Below are 18,559 nucleotides of genomic sequence, written 5' to 3'. Positions count from 1 at the left end.
TGGTGTCTGGGACACTGTGGTTTTTATAAGCTTAAACTTGTGCTATAAATGAATAGTACTGATAAACAGCTGTCGAGATTGTATTGGACCCGGTATTCCTGATGTCACGATTTAACAAGTGGATTTTGTTTAATATTTTTATTTATTAATAATCACAATAAAAATCATATTATTTTAAGGTCATATTGAATGGGTCAAAACAGTGGGATTGTGGCCTATGTGGTCTACGTTTTTTTAAGCTCCTCTGAAAGTGGATTGATTTGGGGCTGGGTAAAGAAAGAACCCAAGTGCCCAACATTAAGTTTAGCCCTGATTTTTGTGCCCCAAATGGATGGTTCACACTCAAAAAATGTCTTCTGAGTAAAAAGTAATTTTTTTACCCCTCTCAAATTCAGTTTTTTCCCCATTCCCTCATATTAAGTCCCGAATTCAGTTTTACCCTGGTAAGGAATGTGTTGTGCTCCAAATAGAACCTCAAGAGAGGCAATGCCGACTGCTATCATTCGAAGCTCTGCTAAGGTGTTAGTGGTGACACTACAGGGTAGCCTGATGGAGGAAACTCATTAAAGCTGGGCTTATCCAGGGCTCCGGCTCTGTTATAGACCTCACAACATCAGATCCTAAAAATAAAACCTCAAATACAGACAGTTTAAAGTCGGCATGAAATCAAGATGAACTTTTATTATATAGACAAAAAGAAAAAAAGAGAGACATATTTCCAAATATCTTTTCTGTGGTCCATTTGCATTACGGTGCTTGTGTGAGAAATGAAGGTTCAAGTTCACCTTGCACTGTGACCTAATTCCTTTTTCTTCTCTCCTTTTCATGTCTATCTAAGCATTTTATAAACTAAATGACTTCATATTCAAAACCAAAAATATACAATATTTTAGGAGCTTTGTTGTAGGTATTTTTTCCCGGGAAAGTAGGGTTAGGGATGGAGGGCTGCCTAGTTCACAGACATTTGTGGATTTGTGTTGCTTTGATCCAGCAGTACAGAGGGCATGACACCTTTTCTCACTCCTGAGAACATGAAAGGCTCTTTGAAAATGAAACAGCACTAGGAGGTGTTAACATGGCACAGGATCACACACTGCGGGGGAGTTTTCCTCCTACTGTGATTAAGTTTCACAAACACATACAAGAATGTGTGATATCTGTGCATTTTAATTCCCTTTCAGTCCAAATTAGAGGAATCCTTAATGGCTTTGCAGTACCATGAGTGCATGCCAAAAAAAAAAAAAAAAAAAAAGGCTGCCACATTTGATTTGTATGAAGTATTTCATAGAAATGGTTATATTTGTGTATACTTAGGCGTGATAAGTGCAGCTCCCTCTCTGTGGCTGCTAATAAAACTCAAAATAATTCTTGAGAACAACCGTGTGATTGTGAACATTCTCCTTTTGAAATCTAGCAATGTTGTGTGCAGTTGTTCTCGCCACAGAGTGATAAATTACCACGAGACACCATTGCCGTCTCACTGAAAACAAATATAGCTTATTGCATGAAATCGACCTTGCCAAGTATTATTTGAGCAACCAAGAAAATCTCATCACTATGGTGTTGTACTGCACAGTGACAAATGATTGCTATTTTTGTGGGGTTTTTTTTTTGGCAAAATCATAGAGAGAAGGCAGAAAACTCTCAAAACAAGTTTTAGGGGCCTGATCCACTTACAGAAAAGCGCTATGGTACTGCCATGATGTTTTGAATGTGGTATCATAGACATAATAATAATCATTTTTGGGGGGATATTTTTAAGTACCACAGGATGCCAATAGTATTATCCAGTATAATATAACCATATTACTATCCTATTCCTGTGTTATTATTGTTAACTAAAACAAAAATTATGTTAATTGTTTTTGTTCATTCAAATAAAGGTGAAATGAAATAAACAAACAGCCTATTAGATGAAAAACTTAAACTTATTTTATTTCATTTAGTTAATTTTTGTTTAAGTTGAAGTACTAAAATTCCTAAAACTTCCTAAAATTCCTAAAAATAAAAATAAATTAAAGATAAACTTATTAAAAATCTATATAATGAAAAGCATATAAAAAATGACAAAAACTAAAATGAAAACCTAAAATATATAAATAATAAAATAGTATATAAGTAAGACTAAAATAACATGGAATTATAAAAAAATTACCATAGTACCGCAACAATTTTTTATTTTTTTTGACAGAACTAATTATGTAAAACAAATTTGGAAATCCAAATAAAATTAAAATCAACATCAGTCTTATTGTGACGGATTTGTTGCTCACGAAACATCCTGTTTCTTTTAGAAATATGTTATAATATGGACACAAAAAGGTGCAAAAGGTTGTATAATCACAAACCAGGGCAAAATGGAGGCTGAAAAATGAAGTCTGCGGTTTCCTTCATGAAACCTCAAGTTACTGTGATTGAAGAACTAAATATGTCACACTGCCCACACACTTAATACAACTTTAACTTTGACAAGGAGAAATTTAGAAATTTAAAACACTCGACTGGTTGCCCCGGCGTCCCCTAACTCTCCCTCTCGAGCTTCTTCTGTACTCTCCCTGAACACTCCTTACACTTGGCTTGTTTCACAATCGAAAGAGTCTTCCTGCACATTATCTCGCTCCAAACACATCCCCAAATAAGAAATGTGACTCCAGAGGATCGCCCCTCAGTAGCTAAGGAGACAATGGGAGTGGGAACGTTTATCCCACCATCCTTGGTGGTTTAATTTAATCGTGGGATTAGAAAGACAGCTCATATTGAAAGCTTATCTCTTTCCCCCTTTGGAGAGATTTATAAGGGCAACAGATTTTGTTTTTGATACGAGTAATTGTATTTGGCTCATAGGATACACAAGTATCCATTTCACACATACGAACCCTGTCTTGAATCTTTTTCTGATAAAAGGTTCCTTCCTTTGTCAAAAATGCAATCTTGTCTTTTTGTTTTGAGAGATAATTGTCTTGCATTGCAGTCGAGCCACCAGGTTCCTTTTACTCTCAAATAGACTAAAGTTTTCTTATCATGAAATGTGTGTCGCTCACTGCTACGGGACTTGATCAGATTACAGGAGATGGTCAGGTCTTTGTCGATGTCATGTTGCTTCTGAGATGCTCGATAAAAAATTCGTCCTATTTTAACAGGAGGAAAATGCCTTCTGGTAAGACAAGTTCAAGGAAGAGAGGAAAAAAGAGATAAATAAGCTCATTCATATTGAAACAAGGTTGCGCAAATATAAGCAATATCTAAAAAAAAAAGAGGATAATGGAGACAAGCAAAGGCAGAAAGAGCAGGTGGGGTTCTTTTACTGCAATTTACTGCTTCAGGAATAAGCCTGACTTTAGCATCAAAACTCAGTCTCAAGAGGGAAAAAAAGCCACATAATGCTTTAACAAAAGAAAGGATGTGCAACCTTACAGAGAGGTTACAAAAACAACAAGGACTTTGGGTCAAAAACATCATGCACGACATCCAGACATTAGCATCAAGGTGGCGTGATATGTTATGTGTGCTTGCGGAACATGCTGATTTAGAAGTCATTGAGATGAAATGGTGTTCCTGAAGTGGGGCACCATGGGACCTTAAAGCATCATTTCTGAGCTTGCTTCAGCAACTACAGGGATGACACAGCATGGGGTAACTACATTTGATTACACCTATGAGCTCACTTCAATACATTTCCGCACAATCACACATAATAGTGGGCTGTAACTGCCTTATAAGAAAAAAAATACATTTAATGGCTCCAAACTTAACAAAGAAGTTTGCAAAGAATTGAACACGAAAAGTAGAATAAAACCAGGGAAAAACAAAATATATTATTTTATAGAATTAAATTATTATTATTATTCATCTGTTTAACCCTGTTATAAATCATGTTTTTGTTTTTTTTACACCGTAAAAATAAAATACTATTTTACAAACAGGCCATTTAATGCAAATTAAGCTTCTTAAAGATTGTGCTTACTTATAAAATCAAACCAAAAATTATTCAGACACCAGATATAATTTTTTTCTATATTTTTTTACTAGTGGGTGCAGGACACTATAGTTAATTTATGTAAGTGAGGATAGCAAAATAAAGTAAACTGACATATTATACCAACAAAAATTTCATACAGTGGACTACCAGTAAAATTTATAAAAATTTGGGACCAAAGATTATTCTGACACTTTGACCTGACCATGTTTTGCTTAAGTTTTTTTTCTTTGATTGCTAATGCGATATTTTTACACCACAGACTGAACAAAATGAAGCATTGTTTTGTAATTGGTAGGGCTGTACTCAACCAAAGAAAATCTTGGTCGACTGAAGTCCTGAAATTTTCGACCAATTAATCGACTAATCGACTGGGACAGTACAGCCCTAGTAATTGGTTGACCTAAATTGGAATTATCTAATTCTGTACTTAAATTTAACAGGTGACAGCTATTCAACCTAATTCATTTGTGAGACAGTCTAACAGAAGGATGGTCAAAACCAGTGAAACATCAACTGATTTGATAACTCTGAGTTCTTGTCATATTTTATTACCATTTTCTAAACTATAGCGAATAAACTGTAATGATGTGAGAAATGTTGAAGGTGTCTGAATTTTGACTGTCTATATAGTATAGATTGCACTTAAAAAGAAATTACATAGATAAATATTGTATTTTACCATTAAAACAATCAAATATGCGGTCAAAATAGTACTTTTTAGTTGTGTAAATCAAGAGCATCCTGGTGAATGAAGTGAACCTGGACTAACAGTTATCAGCAGGGTGTGCAACAAGAGATGGGAAATGAGAGAACTGAATATCTCTACCAACCTCGCTGATGGTACAAAAATGATACGGTGATTTGACTGAAGTATGGCAGTCTGAACCACTGTCAGTGCTATTGCAGAATAGCAGCGCCCACCGCATATAATCGCCTACTATTTTCCCCGCTGTCATTCGCTATTACCCAGCCTGGGTCCAGGAACTGCCAAAGCAGCCCAAGGGACATCAAAAAGCCTCTGCACAGCCATAAAGAACGAACTCATCTTCTTCTCAACACATACACACAAAGATGCGGACACAGACACACACCGTCGAGCCATCATATTGCATACACGCATGTCAAAAATGATATAACATCCCCTCCATGTTCATTGCCGTAACCCCTGTGTCACGAATACGCTTGTCTCTTGAACATAGCATCAAGCTTCCATCTGATTGACACACTCCGACATTTCCTGCCAAACCGCAGGGGTGTGTGGGACAGTTTCAATCATTGAAAGATCAATCACTGAAGATACTACAAGATAATTAAGGCATATCGACACTATAATGTTTAATATTTTTTTTTTGAAATTATTGAAATAATATACAATTGTTAACATAATTGTATCTAAAAATTAAAACTAAGTAATAATTAATTAAAATAAGTAAATAAATATTTTATTAAAGACTATGAAATGATTAATGTTTTTAAAGATAGAGTGGGCTCCAGATAATAGCAAAGGTAATGTAGGTGTATAAATATATAAAATATATGTAAAATATAAACAGACGTGTTCAAAATTGTATTAAAACTTGTTTAAAAATATACAATTGTTAATTATATATATATACTGTATATATATATATATATATATATATATATATATATATATATATATAAAATAACATTATATTTTTTATTCATTATCTTATTACAGATTATTAAATTATTCATATTTTTAAAGACTGAATGAGTGTCAGATGATAGCAGAGGTAATCTAGATGTAAAAAAAGGGTAAATGAGCATGAACAACTAAATATAAAAAAAATCTTCCAATCTACCAATGCTGATAAATTTAAGCATCTCTTATATCGGGCAATAACTGTTGTGGTTACTTGTAATATATAACATTAAAATATAAAAGATTGGCACTGATCAGAGACCACAAAGACAAAAACAACAGTGGTAGATTCAGGCTTAAGACTTACCAAACGCTGACTTGCAGAGTTGGAATTAAAAGACTAAACTACAAATCTTTTTGGATATCCATCTGAGCTACTCGATAAGTTCATTGGGTGAGGGATGAGATTCAGTGGAGGAATTAATTACTCCGATTTATTACCCTTTAAAATACAAAAAAACTCATTAAACCAATTATATGTCAAAAGTCAGCGGTGACACGGCCTCATGGTGGAGGTAGTTAAAATTCATTATCTTCAACTTTCCTCTGAATTTATCAGCTTTAGTCACAATCATTCTAAAGGGTTAAAAAAAGAAGATCATCTGAGCAATTCAATTCTATACCGTTTCTTGTGTCTGAACGTGGTTAGCATATCAGTGACAACATGAGATAATTCTTCACAAGATTTAGTATCAGTGGTTTTCTAAATATAACGTCTTATAGCTTGCAGTAGTTAGGTTATGGTACAGTTCCTTGAAAAGAAGTTGCTTATCTGGCTCTTGCATTAAGTTAGAAAACTACATTTCCACTCCATAAGTCCATTATATGGTAAAGTGAATGGAACGAGAGAAGATTGTGCTGATTTTCAACTCCAGATTGCCAGCTACAGCCTAAATAATAGAGACTGTTGAATCCCCCTTCAGCATTTTCTGGAAAAATCCAGGCAAATCCAGTCAAAAAGCACACACTCTTGCCTACAACCAAAGAGTTATACTAGCAAAGAGGTAGCGTCTTATGCTTATTCGTATTTGTTAACTGTTACCGGAGGGTGTGCGAATTGTATTAGGTACTTGGCTCAGTATCTCTAAACAAGTAAAGTGAATAGACAAGCACAGCACAATTTATTCTCAAAGTGATGGTTGGTGTAAAGTTCTCTGAGTATTCTGCACATGGCCTCGGGTTACGTTGTAATGACAGTCATAAGCTTTAGGTGACCGCGCTTGTGGCCCTGTAGACATCTCTGCTTGACCTCTTGGGACCCATGGGAGATAAATAGGCAGTGTGCTTGAAAGACACAATGAGCTAACTTGCCCTTGCTATTTGTATGTGCTTAGCGCAGCAAGGTATGGTATAATAACTTGGCAAAAGCACAGCTCTGGAACCGATGTTGCGAAACTATTAGGCATTCGTTCTTTGACGCATTAAGAAAATAAAGCACAGATGTTTAGTGCGGTTCAACGCTCTCCCTGGGTTGTTCAAGAGCCTGCTTCATTTAGCCTGTAAATGAAATAAAGCATAGCATGGCAGCGCACCAAAAACTCACAATATCACTTGAGGACTGCAGCTCTGTCAAAGAGACCATGACACGCACATCTCCTCTGAATATATTTCTTCATCAACGTTCTGACAAGATCGAATTGAGAAATCAAACATTACAAAGAAATCAGTGCCAAAGCAAAGAGCAGCCGGCCATGAGGGGACATCTGTCTTCAAGCATAATCATATTCTATTCGCAGGTGGCCAACTGAATATATAAATATTTTATTATCATGTTGAAACTTTGGCAGAGAAAGTAAATTTTGCTGACATTTATATAGAAGTGTTATACCACCGTGCCACCTATAAATCTCAGTGATATATTTCCCCAGCTCATATGTGAGTCTGCTGCAAATGCCCATGTTGGCAAAAATGAAACTTTAGACCTAAAACAGGCAGGCACTGACTTCTGCATAATGCATCCAAATGAGCAGCACGGCAACAAGCGGCTGCATATATTTTTCATGCCTAATATCATTCATATAAATGGCAGACTGATAAATGGGTGCATTAGTAGAGTTGGCCACATAAAATGGGTTTATTCAGTGCCGACAGGAACACAAACTGATGCCCTTAGATGCTCTAACAGAAATAGAGGGACACGCTGAAAATTGCTCTACACTGGCTTTGCGTATATGCATGTTCCTTGTAAAATTACACCGCTGAGATTTTCTGACCACCTCGACGAGAACTCAACAAAATCTACAAAACAACAAGAAAGCCTACTTGTCAAACAAACGAATGGACAACGTAGTGTGTGTGTATTGGGGGACTGTAATTCGTATTGTTTTGTATTTCTTGTATTGTTTTTTATTTTATATGGCTGTCTGTCTGTCTGTCTTGCCGTAAAACCAATTGCCCCCTGGGGGACATAAATAAAGTTGAAGTGAAGTGATACAGGATCACGCACATACGTTTTCATGCCATGCAAACGTAAACAGGATGTTTTTTATTAATTTATATTTTACAATATTGTGGTTTTGTGATTTCTCCTGACAACGTTATCTACAGAAGTTGTCTGACATGGGTGTTGTTGAAATCAAGGAGCTCTAAAATATGAAATGGTGAAAATGGAAAATGTGAGTTTGAAAATACAACAGTACAACAAATAACAAGTAATATGAGATTATATAAATATTGAGTAACTTACACACTTTAGACCAAACATTGGTAGTTACGGTGTCTGTTTTGACCGTCAACGTTAATAGTTCCAAACGGAGTCAAAGCAGGATCAGCGGTTGCATCTTTGAGCCACAAACAGTAGTGGTGCTGTTCAGTGTTGTTGAACGAATTGGTTGAATCAATGATTCAATGACTCACTCATAAAGTCACTTGTTTCTGTCACAGTGTCTTGTTTGTGTTCCCTGGGTAACCACTAGAGGTCCTCTTCCCCCACGGTGTCATTCACATTAGGAACTGATTCTTTACAGGATGGATCAGTGATTCTGAATTGGTTTAGTAAATGATTCAGGAAGCCACTCCTGAAAGAATCTGTGTATTTTTTTAGATGAATCGGTTCAGAATGATTTGCATATGAAGATAGTCACTTGTTGCCACCTACTGGCGTAACAATGTAACCAGCAGAAAGAGTTACTGAAGAAATCTATTAATAAAAACTATTAATACTCAAACTCTATATTTTATGTCATTTTATTTTATTTGAAAGGTAATGTTTAATTAAAAATATAAATTAATTCATTCTGGGGACAGAAAAAATAATTTCACAATTTTGCCTAATTTGAGCTCTAAGTTTAGTTGATGCTTATAAAATAAAATTCATAACAGTACTCCATGTACCTTACATTAGGCCTATAGGAAAGATCCAATTGACAGCACATTGGTCTAATGGTATCAATGTAATTCATTGTGACAATGAATGAACCCTTTCAATCTTGTACTAATGTTGCTTTTTATATATAAAGTCACGGCAAACTTAGTCGAGGATTAAGACTTTTCGACCTTCCCCAATTTATCCAATCATACTAAAGTGGAATAAAATATGGGCTTAGAGGAACTGGTTAGTACAGGATTCTTCTTTTCTTTTTTCTTTTTGAAGCAGACATTATTAACTGAGAAGAAAGACATATTAGATATGGAAAGGAAATTTAAAATGGGACAATATCAGTCCTTTTCATTAAAGGAACACAGCGACTCTAAGGGTGTGGAGTACTTGTATTTAACGCTACCGTCGTAAATACCACTCACGCAGAGCCGTCTCTGCACTCTTCCGACCGCGCTTTCTTCATTTTCTTCGTCGACTCTGCCATTATTCAAGTCTGAAATGCATTCTAGTGTGTTTCATAGAGGCTGCTTCATATGTTGTTGATGTATGTGACGCCGTGCCGTAAAGCAAGTCGTGATTCTCGCGAGATTTGTCGGGGCGCCACCTCTCAAACCTGCATTGCTGGTTTAGCCAGCGGCAAAAACTGAAAATACAGTAAATCACTAATATTATGAAATATTGGTACAATTAAACATAACTCTTTTTCATTTTAATATATTTTAAAATGTAATTTCATCAATTTAATAATTTTCAGAAATCATGCTGATTTGCTGCTCAATTAACATTTATTATTATTATTATTATTATCATCAATGTAGAAAACAGTTGTGCTGCTTAATATTTTTATGGAAACTTTTTGGGATTCTTTGATAAATAGAAAGGTAAAAAACAAACAAAAAAACTGCATTTAAAAAAAAAAATAGACATCTGCTGTAACATTATAAATATATTTACTGTCACTTTTGATCAATTTAATGAAATGGTAATATTTCACAATAATAAATGCCGCCTTGGTAAGCATTAGAGATGTTGATAAGCATTTGAAACATCTTACCGTCCCCATATTTTGAAAGGTAGTGTAAATCCACCAGTGTCTAAGAAGAGGTATGCAGGAAAGCTAACTTCCCATACTTGGTCTACTCCTTCTTCATCGCATCCATTGGTTTCAACAGAAACCCACATAATGGCAAAAACAAAATGGCATCATTTTCCAGCCATGGAAGAAAAAAACAAAACATCTAATTGACACAAATGAAATTTTGTAAAAAGGTAGAGGCTGCAAATGCACTGGTTTTTACAATTGTTGGGACTGAGAAACACACAGGAAGTTCCTGAATGAATGTGCACTGCACACTCACTGGGAAGACAAAGTGACTTTAGAAATAGCTTGAAAGCAGTTGCTGTCCAGTTCTGTGCATTGTCCATACATCTTCTTGACGTCATAAGCTAAAGGTTGAAGTGGTCGGTGAGAGGTCTTACCTGAGGGGAAGTGCTCATTGATGGCCCAGTTGTCCACCTGAAGTGTAGCATTGCCCCCATTTCTGGTGAAGCGCACTACATGGTACTTGCCATCATTTACAGCGGTGCTGCTCTCCAGAACAACGATGTCAACCGTTCCGATGTTGAATGTGACTCCAATTTTGCCTTGCTCCTAAAAAGGATGAGCAAATATCAGTTTTGTCCACCACATTTAATATATTAACAATAAATACATGGAATGAATTTAGGTCAATTGAGCGACTTTTTGACATTGAAATACACCTTATGTATTTTTCCGGTATTTGGCTAAAGATACACTGTAAATAAAAATATTGTAATTTTAACAGTAAAAGTCTAAAAATGCTATGGTAAACCTTTTAATTTGTTAAACGCTGAGTTCCCTAATTAGTGAAATACATAAATGTCATAGATCTGTAATAGATATAAAGGGATATTTCATCTAATTCATGTAATACAGTTTTTGGAAGTGAAAAAGAAGTGAAGACTTTTCATTTACAGTGAAAATCCATAAATTGATATTCCCAGAACAGCTCAGATGTTTTGTTTTTTTTCATTGAAATACCTAGTTTTTTTTTCTACATTGGTTTTATGTTACATCTTATATTAAGTTAAGTTCATTGCATTATTTTAGTGTCATGTGTTACCATGATAGTGTTTTGTATTTGTGTGTACGACACCATGCACCATAATATTATGAACTTTGATTCATCATGTGGCTTTCTATTTTCAACCAGGTGGTTGCCAGTATATTATAAAGGCAAAACAACTTATTTTAGTAATTTAGTTCAGTTAAGGAGATATATATAAACATTTTTTTTTTTTCTAACTATAAATTTAAGTTCAAATGTTGTTACCATATTTTTGTGGTAAAGTTCTGACAACCACAGCATGTACATTTTTTTTTTATAGTAAATTGCTCATATTAGTTTATTTTTTACGCATTGTATTCTGTTTTGACTCATTTTTAATGACAGAGATGCCCTTGGAATCTGTCACCTCTTGCTTTTCTTTTGTTCTAGCAGGATTCTGAATAATCTATTAGCATTAGTGACCCCTGATAAACTTGTCCGCTTGATGAAAAGTATTCATCAGCCATTAGCACCCCCCCCGTCTTTGGAGGTGAAGAATCAGGCTCATTGATTTACATAATGCAGTGAAAGTGGACTAAATCAATAGCATTAGCTAAAACAGAGAAAGAGATAAGAATGATTAATGAAACAGGAAGGTGTGCAGTGTTTGCCCTCATGGATCCAAGAGGCTGTGTGCAAATGTAGCTGCAAAGATTCCCACTATAAATTAATTAGCACAGCCTCAATGAGCATCGGTGGGGCAGGAAACATAGAGGAAATGTTTCATCCATCGTCAATGTCATGAATTAACCATGTGTTCTGAAGAAGAAAAAAAAAAAAACCACACATCTTAAACTAGCCTAAGCTGGTTTTCTGGTCTTAGCTGGTCTGGTCTTAACCGGCTACATTTTTTGCGTTTCTTTCTATTAAACCGTTTCATCCTCCAGAACGCATTCTCTCTACCCCCCCTCCAGAGCCCTCTGGGTTGCATGGATATATTTTATGGTTATGTTAAACCAAATCTGGTGTTGTTCTTATCTCTTGCAGCATGGAAAATGACGACAGATGATAAATTGTATCAAGGGAGATGTTTATCACCGCGCAGTGCATTTATCACTGCAAGATCTCTGTGAGCGAAATCTGGGCCAGTCTTCTCAAGTTCATTTGGAAGACTTTCCCAAAGACTGGAATGCTATGTTCATCCTACTCTATTCATGTTTTTAATTGACCCTCATGTTTTGTTGATATTGACTTTACTAATTTTATGTTTGGTGTCCCAGAGATGTACACTATTGGGGTCATTAATATATACAGTATTTATATTTATATTTAAGAAACAAATAATCTCATTTAATTGATCAAAAGTGATAGACTTTAATTTTTTAAGTATTGTATCTACTATCTATCTATAGTATATATATATATATATATATATATATATATATATATATATATATATATATATATATATATATATATATATATATACTGAGTTTTTTAGGACATCCCAATTTTCACAAAAAATATGAAGTATTAAGTAATATTAAATATTACTTGATATTAAATATTAACCAAAAACTTTTCTTTTCTTTTTTTCAACAATGAAAATAAGAAATATTTCTTAGAATTATTTCTGAAGGATCATGTGACACTGAAGACTCGAGCAAAGAAACTGACAATTCAGCTTTCTATTCCCCCCCCCCCAAAAAAAAAAACTTAAATACTCAGCTTTTAAAATTGTAATCGTATTTGCAATACTATTGTGTTTACTGTATTTAAAACTTTTTTTTTTTTTTATCAGCCTTGGTCAGCATAAGAGACTTCTTTTATAGCATAAGAGACCCGCATATATTATGAAATTATGTGGTAAATTTTGAAACTGCTGATAATATTTTGTACATATACACTTAATTTAAAATGTAACAATTATAATGATTTGTTTTCTTAATATTGGAGGTTAATTTAGAATTCATCAAAACCGTGTAAACGGATATTATTGAAGCTTTAATCCTCTTTTTAGAAAAGTGGCTGGTTATCCATTCATGTAACACTGCTTATGTTTTGGTAGTTCCATGAAAAAACTTTTTACAATCAGTTCTCATAGGATTAATATAAGTATCAACCTGATATTTTATTGCATGACATGCAGATTCATTAATCAAATTATTCACAAATAATCACATGTATTAATATTGCATCTCAGTGTTCAGTGTCTCAAACCATGAGTGGCACATTTAGTTAAACAGTTTGAAAAATGCCTCTCCAGATCAATAATTTCTGTTCCATTCTGTTGAACTCCATCTTGCTGTTTTTAATCACAACAAATTGACATGCTAAATTGACATTATTATAATTACTATTACATATGAATTTAATAGTTTTTTTATTAGGCTCCACTTCGTGCCATGCCTCCATAACCATAGTAAAGTCATACAGCCTGGCTTATGCTATATTATAATGTTTGTTTATGTATTTAATGGATATATATTCATAAGCTTGTCAGTGTGTGGTAGCGTTTTAATGAAGTGTTTGTGTTCAATGATACTTCAAGTCCTTTGAGACCATCTTTAGAGGAAGGAGGATAGTATGTTACTGTAACCCTGCCTTTCTTCCTGCATGGAAAGCAACAGAAAACATATCTCTTCACTCTTGTAAAATATTAATGAGACAAAAATGAGTCAAAACACATAAAGGGCAATTTACTAAATCTGTTTCCACAGACTTACACATACATACACACAGTGCAATGAAATGTCTAACCGTACTGCCACTTTTAGCTTGTGAAAGCCTGCTGTATTGTTTGATCACAGAAACACTCTTTTACATTTAGCATCAAAGAGTTTAGAAGCGAGACTCTCTCACTCTCTTTCTCTACATCCATCTCACCCCCCTTCGCCGTTTCAGTTCCAATACTGCAACACTTTCGTATCCAGGAGGGTAAAAGGACGAATAAACTCTTGGTTTTTGAGCAAGTGATACATGAAAGGAAATAGTCTGTCACGCACACACGTTTGTGTCAGCACTTGCACACAGGAAGAGTGTTCAAATAGAGAATAAGCTCTGTGAGATTTATGTATCTATTATGGGTCAAATGACAGATAAACATTTCCAAGATCATAAATACATCTACAAAATATAGAGTGGTATTTCCAAGTAATAAACCATTTTCCTTGAATCACTTCATTATTCTTTTTTTTTTTTTTTATGTTTAATGTTTTCATTACCATTATTATTATTACCAAATTTTTGGGTTACTCAGTTTCACCTGAAAAAAAATTAAAATAAAAAATAATAATAACCTGACAGCCATGAAACACCTGTTTTATGTTTGTTTGTTTTTTCGACACAAAATTATTGTACATTGGTAATGCTAATATTAATATTATAATATACAAATATTTTGAAACAAAATGCTCCGATGCTTATGTTTAAAATAATATTTCTTTAATGTACAAGAATCCCAAAACGTATTTATTTAATACAATTCCCAGACGTCCTATGCATTTTCAGTTTTATTTATTTATTCATTTCAATTTTTAGAATTTAGAATACATGGCTGAATATTCCTTAATCATGCCGTCAATGATGCTTTTAGTACATTATTCAAAAGTTTTATTCAAATAAACAACTCTGCTGCAAAAACAGTGTATAATGATTGGCTCATCCAATTGTTCATTGTGTATTTGAAGTGGAATAGGACATGAAAAAAAAAAAAAAAACACACACACACACACAAAAAACCACTGATTGCCAGAATGAGTTTGAAACAATGGGAAACATAATGATTCAGTAAGCATAAAAGCTAAAATAAAACTGGACAAAAAAATTACATGGAAAGAAAGACTGGTCCTTTTGGAAACACTGTGCAAACAACTGGCTTAAACTAAATCTTTATAATAGAAGTTTGAAACCATACAAGGACCAAATTTATTCATTAGGCTACTCTTCATTTTAGATGTTGTCTCTAGTCTAGCATATTGGATAATGATCCATTGAAGTCAGGGCATTCTTTAAACGGTAGCAATCTCTACTGCTAAACACCCCAATCCACATCTTTCATAACTGAATCCCCCTTTTATTCCATGGGCCACTTCATTTGTTTTGCTGTTAACTTCCATCAAAATATTATAATGTGCCATTCTAATATGCTTTTCAGGAAAAAATAAACAAAACATTGCAAGTAATGAATAAACAGCAGTAGGAACAAAGCAAGTGTGGCCTTATTTGTATTCTGCGACACGCTCCTCTGATAGCCAGACAGTTAGAGTCCTGCTCCAGAATGCAAACTCCAATCATTACAGTCATCAATTGTGCTGTTCCTGCTCTCCACTGCTGTGCGAGAAGTAAAAAGGCTTGCCCCACTGTATCACCTGGACAAAATTGATAAGTGGTTAAAAGATGAACCTTCTCCCTCTGTGAGTGCCCGTCTGTGAAGAGCTGATAAGAGGAGATGCTCCTCAATTGGTAGTAAAGAGAAAATGGAAGTGACCATTTTTTATAGCTGATTGTTTCATCAATATAAGAGTCAATATTTTCAAGTCTGCTGCTAAATAGTGTGGGATCTTTTTCGGGAACAACTTCATTACTTTAATCTGTTTCTCACGGCGTGTCGTTTAGCAAGTGCAAAAAGACTAAAAAACTCTCTAGCTAAGGGATACATTTAATGGAAAATTAGCCAGTTGCAGTAAACAGAATGGACACGGATTTGCAACACTACATATGTTTCAAAGCACAATACATAATGGTAATTGAGAAACGAATGGTTTGATTCTTTGCTGCATTATTAGAGCATTTATAGTATAATAAAGACACTTTCATTTCAGATTACTGAAAGTGCTCATGTTTATGATGTTTTGTTTGTCATGCTAATTAGACCAGCATAGATGGAGTTTCAGCAGCTTGACACTTACGAAAGCCTTAATAAACAGACCCAAAACGTATTATAAGCGCAAGATCTCAAAATGTCTTTAACAGCACAACAATCATCCAGTCCAGGATCAACTGAACCCATATAAGCTGACTATAATTAGTCCCTTAAGTCGCTCATTGCTACTCAAACTACCGACAGAAGATTTTCAATTTCCAGCAGCCTTTCAATTAGCTTTGCTGATACAGGCGAAATCTCGAGGGAGCCTGGTGTCCGTGGGACATCTGTGTTGAAGAGCTGCTGTTTTTCCAGAGTAGTTTATAGAGATATCAAATATGTTGATGAGGCAGAAAGCGCTCTTTAATTCACTGCTTGCTGCTGATTTGCCTGCCAAGGCTATCAGGTCCACAAAACACAGACAGCTGCCAGACAATACTTAATCTACCCAGAACTTGCTTCATCGACACTCTTATACGGCAAACGGAGAACAACATGGGGGCAGAGCTTATTTGAAATAACTTTGCTGACAGTAAACCGAGTCAAAGTTTCTTCCAGAAGTACAAATATGCAACTGAAAAGAAAAAAAGAAAAACATAGTGAGTTTGAGATTGAATGGCCTTCAATGGTCTTATTGAAATTTAGGTAAAGGAATAGTGTTTCAAGGGCAGCACTGCTGTTTTCTTCCTTCATAAAACAAAAAGGAAAAAATGATGAAGGTCCACAGTACATGAATGTGAGACATGATTTATGGTCTACAGGTAACAAACTAAAGTCTACAATGCAAAGCACTTTACAGCACTCTACTTCAGCGTCAACTAGAACTTTTCATCTTTCTGTTGCTCACACAGACCTTGAGTGTATAAATAGTAATATACAGGACATTTAAAACACGCTATGCGAAGTCAAAAGGATCAGATGCCACATAACAATTGTTGCAGATCCTGAAAAAAAAAAACTAATAAAAAGAAGGCAGCTGCTTATCACATCGAGTATGATCCGTCATGTGAGCAGAATATGAGCAGCCACATCCTCAGGGAGGTCAAAAGACAAAGACATTTGTGTTTCGTCTGAGTCTGATCCGTCAAAACGTTATCTAAATAGCCTTCTGCGACATCACAAACTACTCCACCTTGAGCCGACATCCTCTAGATGTTATTCCGTTCTGCAGACCAAAGCAAAGCTGAGAGAACGAGGAATGCTATTTTTTCCCCCAATTTTCTAATTTGCCCTGTCAACAGAACGAGGAGCATATTTCAAGACGAAATGTGGCGCAAAATGTGCCGAAACGGCACGCGCCACTGCATTTTCTCTCTAGTGCAACTGGGAAACTAAAGGAGAAAGTCAGGCCGTCACAAAATCATCTACACTCTGATGGTTCGTTACACTTTATTGGTAATTAGATCACCATTACCCGGAGGGGGCAATCCGATTATGTGGGCTACATCTCGTTAAAAACACAACTCATACTTCCAAGACACTAATTCAAATTGCAATTGAAAAAAAAAATTTGTAATGAGATGCAGGATGGGCATTTAGCTTAGAGCGTAAACTGATGGAAAAACCATAAACTAGAATTTCCACAAGAAAAAGAACAGAACTGAGGGAAGCAGTCTGATGCTGGAAATAAAAATCCATAATTTATTAGTAATTAGACATATAAACCTGTCAATACAAACCTTTTTAAACGTAACAAGTGTGGGGTCAGTACGTAAAAAAACAACAACAAAAAAAAAAACAATACTTATATTTAGCAAGGTGTATTAAATTCATCAATAGTGACAGTAACGACATATACAATGTCTTTGAAAATATATAATTTAAATAAATACTGTTCTTTTGAAATTTCCATTCATCAGAGTAAGTAATGTTTCTAATGCTCCATAAGAAATGTTTCTTGAGCACTAAATCAGTATATTATAATAGGTCTGTTCGACTTGAAGCGGCGTTGAACAGCGCAGACCGACATCAAAGTACCGTGAGAGCGAATAGAGACCTGGCGGCTCTGAATGCTTTTGAAACGGTCTCGAGGTACATTGATGTCATACATCGATCAGTCTGCACATCAACGCTTCAAGTCAAACACACCTAATGATTTCTGGAGGATCATGTGTAGGGCTGGGTACCGAACTTCGATACTTTTATGGTATCGAAAAAAATACTCCAATTCTATGAGTATCGAAAAATTCTTTATCTTTCGGTGCCAAATTTCGGTTCCATCTGAGCGCGTAAGCGCAAGCTTATCTGTCCTCTCTGCACATTGACAAAGAGCGGAGCTCCGACCCACACACACACGGAGAGGTGCGGACGGATTAAACTGTTTGCAGTTTTGCTGAAGTCACAGAGAGTCACGGTTGGTCTCAAGTGTGGTAACAGTTTTTTAAAACTTCACGCAGACAGCGTTTGCTGCGATATGATATTAATTTAATGGCGAGCAGAAAGCGGTCGCGGTGCTGTTGACGTTACACTTCCTCTTACTAAACAAGCAGCCACAATGGTGTTTTCTCTCCCCTGATGACTGACTGACAGGCAGTCATTTTATTAATGTTAGGCTATGTCTACATTAATCCGGATACATTTGAAAACGGCGTTTTCGTTTATAAACGCTCTCCGTCCACACTAGCGTTTTCAGGCGTTTTCGGACGTTTCAGTGTGGATGAGA

The 18,559-nt window shown here is 35.2% G+C and overlaps 1 protein-coding gene across 10 annotated transcripts in view; it reads right to left on the bottom strand.

Annotated features, from left to right (window-relative positions):
• The window catches only part of nrxn3a (neurexin 3a), a 275,693-nt gene that overhangs the window by 35,406 nt on the left and 221,728 nt on the right, over window positions 1–18,559 (bottom strand). For all 10 annotated transcript variants that reach the window (XM_082144079.1, XM_082144081.1, XM_082144083.1 and 7 more), the window contains one exon: window positions 10,444–10,615. In XM_082144079.1, the coding sequence (XP_082000205.1) occupies window positions 10,444–10,615 (172 nt within the window). The remainder of the gene's footprint in view (window positions 1–10,443; window positions 10,616–18,559) is intronic.

This window comes from Leuciscus leuciscus, assembly GCF_965113295.1.
Source record: "Leuciscus leuciscus genome assembly, chromosome: 17".
NCBI classification, from domain to species: Eukaryota; Metazoa; Chordata; class Actinopteri; order Cypriniformes; family Leuciscidae; genus Leuciscus; species Leuciscus leuciscus.
This window is presented reverse-complemented; position numbering and strand designations above follow the sequence as displayed.